Below are 10,736 nucleotides of genomic sequence, written 5' to 3'. Positions count from 1 at the left end.
CTTCGAAAAGCAATTTATGAGCTGCAGCTGCAGTTTTTTTCAAGTCAAAGTAATGAAGCAGCACATGTCGAAAAAACAACTTATCACGTTCCATATTTAATCAAAAGAAAAAATAGCACTGCTCGCTTAAATGAATCTCTTCGCACTGAATTTTATTGACAAATTATTTATGTCTAACCTCTAAAATGCAGCCAGTTTCAGATGTCAAAATAAATTACACCTACAACTAACGTCATCTAACTGTGAGCCGCAGGAACTAAGTTTACCACCTAATACAAACGTTATTCATGCAATACTACATGTAGTTGCTTTGTGATTTTGGTATGTTTGGTATGTTAATTCATACAGGGTGTTGAAAAAAAACATGTTCATATGTAAACATGTAAACATGTGTCCGAAACGGCTTAGTTTTTGAGATAGACCCATATAGCACAAGATCTCCTGGCGACATCTCAGAGATATCCTGAGGACGTAGAAAACGTCCAGAGTACGTCCTGAGAATATTCTGAGGACGTAGAACGTCCCCAGAATATTCTTAGGACGTACTCTGAACGTTTTCTGTACATCTATGCTAGGGGAGGGCTTTGAAAATTGCAATTTTTTTGTAACGATAATAACTTGGAAACTAATGACAATAATTAAATGAAATTTATTAATAAACATTGAATTTTTTAAATCTGGTATTCAAATAGAATTTTTTTTTCAAAGATAGGGTTAAAACTACCCTACGCTTTTTTTATTACCCTTTTTTCTAATTTTCATTCAAACATTTTTTTAGCATTTTCAGAAAGGGTTTACTTAAGCGCAGACATGTGCCAAATTTCATTTAATTATTGTCATTAGTTTCCAAGTTATTATCGTTATAAAAAAATTGCAATTTTTAAAGCCCTCTATCTAAAAAACTAAGCCGTTTCGGACACATATTTATCTGAACTTTTGTTCTTAGAATTATCTGAGAAATACGTAGATAAATTTGTGCTATGTTGTTTTTTAACGCCCTATATAATCTTGATGTGTCATTTGTAATCTATTCCGGAATGGCTTGATAGTAAAAAATCTTAGATAAAAGTATCTAAAAAGGTATTTAAAAATATCTTTAGTAGCTCTAAAAATATAAAGGTATCTGAAAATATTTTTAGTAAAAGTTCACTCTAATTTAAAAAAAAAAGATACTATATTCAAAGATATAGAATCGAACACGAGTCCACATATTTTATAACTCGTTATTTTTTCCTTTTCAACCTTTTTTCCTTTTAAACTATTTCAAGAAAAATATTTTTACTTGAAACAGAGAATATCCTTGCGATGCAAGAAGCGTAACAAGCAAAATTTGTACTGTAAGAACTTCTAGGATTTAGATGATTCCTCTAAAGATAAGATTATACTCTTGTTTCTGAGTATATTTGACGAACTTACTATCGCGTGACGCGACAATTGTACCGAAGGGGGAGGCTGCAAGGGTGAACGAAGGCCGGCGAATTTGAGGCTCATTAGCAGGACGGAGTATCGGAAGGGACCTTAGGGTCGTATCGTATCGTCGAGCGTAGAGCGAGAGAGCGGGGGATCGAAAGTACGAGCTTCCGGCTGCGTTCTTCAGTGGCGGTTGCACCGAGTTGCGGCTCTGCGAGCTGCGATTGCTCGCTTCTTGCATAAAGCGAAGGTGTACACGGGCGCGGTATCGGTTCCGAGAAAGGCTTATCAGGCCGCGGATATGTTAATGGCGGCCGTGTTGCCTCCCCCAGCCTCCCCGCCACCTCTTTTCGAGATATATTGCACCCCGAGCGCGCGCGCGACCGAGGTGGTTGCTTGCTCGTATAGGTAGGTGGTTGTCGTTGCAACAGGCCCGCATAGCCCTCTCGATTCACGACGTGTGCACGTGCATATGCATGCACCGCTCGCAATTAAGAATACCCCCGACGGGGGAGGTGCTAGCAAGGCACGTTCGGTAAAAAAAAAAAAGAAAGGCGTGGAGTGCGAGGTCAGTTGCGATAATCGCAACCAAGTTTTTAACTGGCCGCTGAAACGATACGTCGGTGTTTCGTCAGGACACTTTCGACCTATTTCTCTATTTGCCTTCTTCTTATCTCTTGTTTCATACACAAGGGGGCGTGGATACTCTACTATCTATCTTAGATGAAAAGTTACTACACGATTTTTGGCCTTATATAGATAAGATTAAACCATCTAAATAATCTAAACTAATAATTAACCCTAACATTAGAATTACTTATGTGATTTTCAATCTCAAGCGTAAAGCCGAAAATCGTGTAACTTTCTGATAGTGTGACTCTTTAGATAGTATTTCCAGTTTACTAAGTTGGAAAATTGAAGAAATTAAGTTTAGGGCAGCAGAAAATGTGACATGATGCGCGAACGGCATGGTCATGTTGTGCCCAGTCGAAAATGAAACGGTCGCTAATTGACTAGAAATTGATTGCGGCCTATTTGAAGCAGGAGTCCAAGCGGATTCAGTTTTCAACAAGTTGTGCGATTTAATTTTTGACTGAGCGGCACTGTGGAAAATGGAAAATAACTCAAATATTTCTTGTAAACAACTTGTAGCTGTTGTTACGTATGTAGCTACAGCTTTATTTAATGATGGAAAGACGTAATGGCTTGATATAATGAACGATTTGTAAAAGGTCTCGTGCCGTCAAAATGTGCAAGAGACAAGGATCGTTTCAAATACACGAATATCGACACACTTTCCGCAAAATAAGAGGCAAGGATTGTCAAGGAAAAGCGAATTGCTACTTATCTGGTGTCCTTAAGAGAAATTCGCATTGTCGAATTCCCTCTAATCGGTCTGCCCACGTGGATCCTGGAGCGTGTGGAACATCGCGTTTGCGAGCTGAGTTTCTGGAGTAGAGGTTTCTTCGATACGCAGTCGTGGAAATTGCAGAATCTCGAATTTTCCAAAGTTTCAAGCTTGCAACTCCTCCGGAACGTCGCGCACTCGAAAGTACTGGTATTCGCTGCTTCAAGTGAGTTCTTCGGATTCTGCGATCTGGGCTGTTTGAAGCGTCGGGTCCTCGGATCATCGATACCCTTGAGTTTTCGGATCCTAGGATTATCAGATTTTCCTTCGATCCGCCAAGATCTCCGGGCCGATTGCGAACCGGTAAACTCGAAGAGATCATCTCGAGATCTCTCACTCAATAATAGAACCCCGGTGGAGGCTAAGCGTGAGATAAAGAGATCTATCTGCAGCCTTCCTCTTTATATCTTTTCTCTCTCTCTCTCTTCTCATTCACAAGATAAAGGAGATCTATCCGTGGCCTTCCTGTCTCACTCGCTCTCTTTCGATCACCTATTCTGCAATCGTACGTCTGAAATCACGAAGAAGGAGCGAACGGACGAGGGTCGCGGGTGAACTCGCAGACGTCTCGCTGCTGCGAACGTATGCATGGCTGCGCAATTAAGGCCGATCGGCCGTCGAAGAGGAACGGAAATAGACCTGGTTGGCGGCAAGGAGGGAGGCAGAGAAAGAAGACCGTGCCAAGCCCTGCTGCCTGCCATGCCGGCCGATCCATCGATGACCGCTTATTTACAGAGAAGCAGAGGGAACACGACCCGAGTGTAGATGCGAGCTCGGGATAGCCCACGAGTGCGCTGCAACCCTTTGCCCAATCTCCTCTGGCATCTCTCCGTCCTCCCTCGCGCTCCCTCTCCCCCTCTGTCACTCTCTTTCCTCCTCCTCGTCCTGCCGCTCCCGCTGCTCCTACTCCTCGCCTGAGGAGGCAATTAAAGCATCCGGGTAATTCTCGAGTCTCGATCTCTCGACGACGAGCCACCTGGATCGAGTCGAGTCTCCTAGAGGTCCTTGAGAAGATCGCCGGGTGGAAAGGATCCGCGGAGTAAGTTCGATACGTGGTAGAACTGAGAGAGAGAGAGAGAGAGAGAGAGAGAGAGACGTATGCGCGATCTTATCGTAGATCCTCTCCCGTGAGCGAGAATATTGTATCACCGTATCTTGCTTCTCTCCTTTCGTTTTCTTGATTCTTCTTTTTTTATTAGTCCGCGCGACGAACAGTGATTAATGGATGAAAATATGAGGATTTCGATTAAAATAATATACTCATCGGCGAGATCCCACATGGAGATTCTCGATGGACGACTACGAATGGAACGCTTCTCGATAATTCTAGAGGTATTTTTAATTTGCCGGGAGATACGTCAGTCGCGATAAAACCATTTTTCTTCCTGCGAAATGACTAAATCGGGAAATAATAGCTTAAACTCTCTCCGCGCTATCGAGACGATTGTGCATTCTCAGGAAATAGTTGCGATGCTTCTTCGTAATCAAAGAATTTGACATAACAAGCTGTCCGACTATGTCTGTTTAGACACGGTCTAAAGTAACTCAATTTGGAATTTAATCAAATTCGATATATTTTCTCAACATCCAGACACCAATCCTCTAGAGAGTCCCTCTTCTTCCTCTTTCTTCTTCAACTCTTCTTATTGATACGAATTCAACTTTCTCAACTTTTTTGCGAGAACTTATCTTCGTCAATAACAAAAATCCTTCATTATCCCAATATCAAGTCTAGAGTCAATGATCCATTATCTTACGCACTCTCTACTCGCCGAGTCCATCTACTTCACACTAACTATTCGCCAGACTGCGCAAGCAAACCGAGCACGCCAGCTCGGTGGGGGATGAGAGGCGTGCGAAGGGTGCAATTGGTGGTTGTGTTGAACGGGGATAGGGAACCCGACCGGGGGAGGAAAGGGCACGCAAGGGCCGGTACACTAAAGGTCCATTAGGAACCCGGATGGCTGCAGAGCCACATCGCGCGCGTCCGTCGACCTTGTCACATTTTCTTTCTACTCTGAGGCGATTTCTTCACTCAGCTCGCAGCCCAGTTCAGCTCATCATGGTATTCTCGTTGTCTACCTCTGATTTTTGAGAATATGCACTGCTGGGATAATAGACGATCATCACTCTATCGAGAATCATTGATCAATCGACAATTATTATCCAATCGTCAATCAGTAATATCTGGATGTCATTCTAAATCAACATGGAAAGGAAACAAAGGACTTAGAGTTTTGCAGGACTCCTGCTTTAAGTATGATCCCGCGAGTATTGCGGGATCATACATAAATCGTGAACTTGCTTTGTCTCTTCGGCACCTTGAAGTTTCCAAAACTTGCAACACTCAACCTCTTTCAAGCTTCGTATGCTCAGGTATTTTAGATTCGCTCAATCATAACGAATATAAATGTTACGTCAACTTAACTCAAAAGTTGCAAAAATCGGATGACTTGTTGACGTAAATCCACGCAGTGTCTTTCTGTGAATTACGCGAATGTCCTACTCTTGTATTTGGTCGCGAACTGGATTGAACGTCTTGATTGACGAATACCTTCCTTGTTGGTTTCAGGGGAGGATGAGGAGTGGAGTGACTCGGAGAAGACCCCGTCGGTGAGCAGCGGCGTGGATGGCGGCGGATCAGCGGTGTCAAGCCCTGTTGCACCGGTGGTCGAAGAAGACTCGAGTTTACCGCCCCCGCCGAGACTCAACCCTGTTTTGTCCTCGGTCAATTCTGCCAACGAGGACCTCAGAATACGTCTTAGTGTACTTCCCGAAGAAACTAGGAAGCGTCTCGCTAGCCTCACCGAGGATATCGAGGTATCGTCTTTCTTCTTGAGTTTTTGTTCTTCTTAAGTTCAATTAATTGGTTAATCTTCCAGTGATTGATCTTTGAACTTGTTTTGAAGTTTTGAGCATTGATAAGTAATCTCTGTTTTACTTAAATACTTAAATACAAAATTGAAGTAGTATATCTTGAAGTATTACTTATAGTATATCTTGAAGTATATCTTGAATTATTACTTTGATATCTGACTGAAGTACATAAATTCAAATAATGCTTGAAATTCTTCTATATATCCTCTTGAGATATATTATTTTTATATTTATCTCCCTGAGACACTCAGAATTCAAAAAGAAAAGTTAATTTTGCTGATAAATCTTGACTCAATAATTCGTTCGAAAGTCATTTGTGTTTTATTCTGATGTCGCAATTCTGATGATAAACAATATAAAATCGGTGCTACGTAAAGTTCAATTTTTTCGACTCAATTGGAGAGTTTGATATTTAATATAAAATATATTGTACGCAGGTTGCCAAGAGCATCAGAAGCCATGCACCGTCCAGGAGCGTACGCACGCGAGAATCGAGTCCCAAGGATGTTGAAGAGGAACAGGTGGTGGTCAAGGAGGAAGAGTGTCAACCGAGGTCGTCATCCTCCTTATCCTCTTCCACCAGGAAACGAGATGCCGTGTGCCGTAGGGACTCGGAGGACTCCGCGAGACGGTCTGACGAGTCCGCCACTGAAGCCAAGAGGATGAAGCCCGAAGATGAGGCAGCACCAAGACTGAGACTCAATGCTAGTCTGGCGACGGATCCCGCCCTGAGACCCGCCGCCGTCGCCGCTCTTACCGTGAAGCCCGAGAACACCTCGCCGCCAAATCCGACTCCGCCGCTGCCAGCTGGTCTCCAGAATGGTAAATTAGATTTGAACCAATCAACTTTCTTGCTAATAGTCATTGATTCAAATTTTCACGCTCATTCTTGAATTTATATATTAAAACGAATTCATATATCGAGTCCATATTGTAAAATAAACGTGACGTAAAATCATGAGGAAAGTTGCATGTCACGTTGATTTTAAGGCAGTTTATTGATTGTCAAAGGAAAAGGACAGTTTTTGAGACATTTTACAAGTATACTTAAGCAGTTTAAAATACTTTTTTAATAAAAATATCTATTTATTTGAGAAATGGCACGCAAGAATTTTGGGCTGTGTTTTCTCGCTTCTAACATCATTAATCTAGAATTCTGTAGCATTGGCATCAGGAGCCTTAATCAAAGCCTTAAAATCTAAACTTTCCTCTTTCCGGAAAAAAAAAACATTTCACACTGATCTAACTTTTTGTCTTATCATTGTGTTCTTACTTTATCGTCGACTCATCCTGGCTGTCTAATTTTTCATCAGCAATCGCGTCCGGTCGCTTGTTTGTTCTGCCAACCGACGGCAAGGAGACGATCACAGTAGAGCCGGCAAGGCCGACTGCGCTGATCTGTCCACCATGTGGCATACGCTTTAGTTCGGCGAGCACTTTGGAAGCGCATCGCACTTACTATTGCGCCCACCGACCGCGTTTAGAGGAAGATGCGGCGAACGACGAGGATGACGACAAGTCTGGCAAATACGAGGTGCGAAAGGCGTACGCATGTCCTCACTGCTCGTACAGCGCGGATAAGAAAGTATCGTTGAACCGCCACATGCGAATGCACGCGGCATCGCCGGCACCACCAACGATACCACCAGCGAACCCAACCCCGACCAACAACCCTGTCGCCGGTCAAACAACCGCCTCCAACGGTTCTCTCAACGAGGAAGTTGAGAAATATTGTAGGAATTGCGACATCAGATTCAGCTCTTTGAAGACGTACAGGTAAATGGATAAATAAAGGACAGTTTTTCATGCGGAATTGAGAGAATCTTTCTAAATTTATGAGTAAAATCGGAAGCATGTGCATTTATATCAAAGATTTTCAACAAATTACAAGCGACAATTTAATAATTGTAACTGAAAAAATTACGATTATTAAAATAAATTTCATAAAATACTTATTGATAATGAAAACTATTTCCTTAACGCAATCTGTTATCGTAGGGCACATAAAACGCACTACTGCAGTACCAGGCACGTGGTGAAGGACTCCGTGCCAACGCCGGCGACGCCGCAGTCTTCGGTCAAGGCGTCTCCGCCAACAAGTTCGAGTCCTGGCGACTCACCACCCCCACAACCCTGCCTGGCACTGCCTACCAATCCCCCCATCGTCTTACCGTACACGGTGTTCCGCGGCGCGAGTGTTCTCGCCGCGCCAGCTCTTCCACTTCCCGATACGGTGTACTATCTTCTGCCAGACGGTTTGCATCAATCACTTTCAGTATTTTTTTAGACCTTTCAGAAGCACGTGTCAATGTTTGAGAGAACTCTATAACTCTATTATCAGTTTTACGTTCTTGAAATTAGAAGCTTTTGCTCTCGAAGATTGCAGAAAGATGGTAGCCCACAAAAATCCTACGAGAGATAATCTCCTAAATCTTGATTTTCGAAATAATGTCTGATGGGAAAAAATGATAATTAAAGCTCTCGCGGAACTTTTGATTGATTTGTCAGGAGCGAGAAAATATATGCTAAAAATCCTTGCAAAACACGTTGAAATAAAAAGATGTGTTCATAAAATGATACTTGCAATTGATCAAACAGATCTGTAAAATAGTCTGAACACATTTCTTTATTCCAACAATCAATAAATAACCATGAAACTAATGCAACCTTCCTCTTTAACTTACTTTTTTTCATGATTTTGTTACTTTTACGTTTATAAAATTCGCCGTTAATTTTATGGCTATTTATTGATTGTTAAAATAAAAGGAAAGTATTTGGATTATTTTACGGATTTGGAATAGAAAGATGTTATCTTCGTAATCTTAGAAAGATCAGCGTGTTAAGTGATTCTCGACGTAACCCCCAGGTACCCTCCAACCAGTAACGAGGGGTCTTCCTCCAGCAACGCAAAACGCTACAATGGAACCGCCAGCTGTTCTAAAGGCGGCAAACAAGCCCTCAACGCCGGCGTCAGTAGTTACAGCGTCCACGTCGCCGTCCGTCTTGGCACCCCTCGATCTCAGCGTGCGCAGATCGCCGGGTCACCAGGACGAGAAGGAGAACAGGATGTCACCGGCGCCGTCGTCTCTGCCTCCGCCGCCAGGTAGTCCGAGGTCTAGAAGCAGCGGTAGTCCCAGAACAAGTTCCATCGGTTCAATACAAACGACTGCTGTCGCACCATCCCCAGCCACCGAAATTCCTCTGAGATTAACTGACCTGCCGCCACCTCCTGTTCCAGGAGTGCTGGTGAAGCAGGGTGTTTCGAGGTGAGTTTTATAGATGCTTCTTAATTATTCTCGTAACTCAAAATGTGTCGGAACTTGAAAATTATCGGGATTTCGAATTTTTTTTCAATCCTTTAATGTTTAAATCTCAAATCACTCTTGTAATAAATATGTGGACATTTAAGTTTTTGAGATTTTGAATACTTTTAACATTCAAAGTCTTGAATTTTTTAAGATTTGAGACTATAAGAGTTTTTCGGTTTTCGAGATTGCAGCAGTTTAGACTTTTTTAAAGAGTTCTCTTTGTCTCTGTTACTATTTCTATTTTCTTTCATCTCTCTATTTTTATTAATTTTGAAAACACATTTATGGACAGTAATTGATTTTACACGTGTAGATGCAAGGAATGCAACATCGTATTCTGCCGGCACGAGAACTTTGTCGCTCACAAGAAACACTACTGCCAATCGAGGGGGGAGACCACGGTAAGCAACAGTCCACCGCCATCCGGCACACCCTCGCCGCCACTGGTCCAGCTGATCTGCGCCGCTTGTGGCATCAAGTTCGCCTCTATGGACAACTTAGCTGCCCATCAAGCGTTCTACTGCCCCAAAAGGCCCGAGTCTCAGGAACATCACACACGTTGTTCCAAATGCAAGGTAAATTTCGAATAATAATATAATAATTCTAAAGGATATCTAACAAAAGAAAAACTACAAAAAAAATTTTTTTAAATGCCTTTTTCAAAAGTCTTTAAACTTGATATCTCATATTTCTTGTCAACGTTCGAGAAATTTGGAAACTTTCAAACATCCTTTCAGATATAGATTCTTTCAGATACAATATCTTGGAAGTATTTAAGTAGATGATTCTTAACGTAATCTTTTCTTGAAATCATAAAGATACAGAGAAGAGCGAGATGTATCTTTCTTTATCGGATTAATGAAGTCGAATGACTTATTGCAGGCGATAATAGAGCCCGGAAGTAGCCATTCCTGTGCCAGCAGTGCTACAGGTGGCTGGAGATGTCCAGTCTGTGGCGCCGTTAGTCCAACGGCTGGCGCTGCTCAACGCCACATGGATGCCCATCAAGGCATCAAGGCCTTCCGATGCACTATCTGCCGTTACAAGGGCAACACCTTACGTGGCATGAGGACTCACATCAGAATGCACTTTGCGAAACGTGGCACCGACCTACAGGTAGAATCCACTTAGTCCACGAGTTGTCTCCGGATCTTTGTCTCAGGCATTATATTTGTCATCTGTGATTCGGCGAATAGAGAGAAGCTTAATTTCAAGTACTTAAAAATTTATTGTATTCCAAATTTCTGTAATCTCAAAGTATATATATTTGACATCTATTCCTTCTCGAAAACTCAATAAAAGCCTAACGTCGTCTCGGTAAATCTTCCATTAACTCTTTAAGGCGCATAATTCATGGAACATTCTAGTAACTTTTTTTTTATAAAATATTGTCAAAAACACTCTAAATAGCACATTTATAAGGTTTCAACTGTCCAATCCTAAGTCCCTGGTCCCTATTGGTACCAGTGATACTTAAAGAGTTAAGTTACTTTTGTTAACAACTATTGTTAACGAAACTGGATATTCAAAACTGAATTTTCTAAATTTATATAGATTTTATTTGTTTTATTTCTGTAACACAGAATCTTCCTAAGTAAATTCGATTTATCCTTGACAAAACTGTTATCCGCAAGAGAAATCTCTACAAGAAGACTTTGCTGTGAGAATGATAAAAAAAAAAGTATCCTCTACGAATTTCTAAAAAAAAAAGAACACCGACTTTATCATTGTCC

At 41.9% G+C, this 10,736-nt stretch overlaps 1 protein-coding gene across 5 annotated transcripts in view; it reads left to right on the top strand.

Annotated features, from left to right (window-relative positions):
- The window catches only part of LOC116847302 (zinc finger protein ush), a 233,972-nt gene that overhangs the window by 219,935 nt on the left and 3,301 nt on the right, over positions 1-10,736 (top strand). For 4 of the 5 annotated variants that reach the window (XM_032822157.1, XM_032822159.1, XM_032822156.1 and 1 more), the window contains 7 exons: positions 5,391-5,638; positions 6,133-6,517; positions 7,009-7,471; positions 7,694-7,950; positions 8,562-8,961; positions 9,317-9,578; positions 9,886-10,119. In XM_032822157.1, the coding sequence (XP_032678048.1) occupies positions 5,391-5,638; positions 6,133-6,517; positions 7,009-7,471; positions 7,694-7,950; positions 8,562-8,961; positions 9,317-9,578; positions 9,886-10,119 (2,249 nt within the window). Of the gene's footprint in view, positions 1-4,893; positions 5,195-5,390; positions 5,639-6,132; positions 6,518-7,008; positions 7,472-7,693; positions 7,951-8,561; positions 8,962-9,316; positions 9,579-9,885; positions 10,120-10,736 lie in introns of those variants that run through there. The other variant, XM_032822155.1, reaches the window with a different exon arrangement.

The sequence above is a fragment of the Odontomachus brunneus genome, unplaced genomic scaffold (genome assembly GCF_010583005.1).
Source record: "Odontomachus brunneus isolate Ranch 3 - 2012 unplaced genomic scaffold, Obru_v1 Obru_scaffold_076, whole genome shotgun sequence".
Lineage (NCBI taxonomy): Eukaryota > Metazoa > Arthropoda > Insecta > Hymenoptera > Formicidae > Odontomachus > Odontomachus brunneus.
The sequence above is the reverse complement of the archived record's forward strand: the minus strand, read 5'-3'. Positions and strand labels throughout refer to the sequence as shown.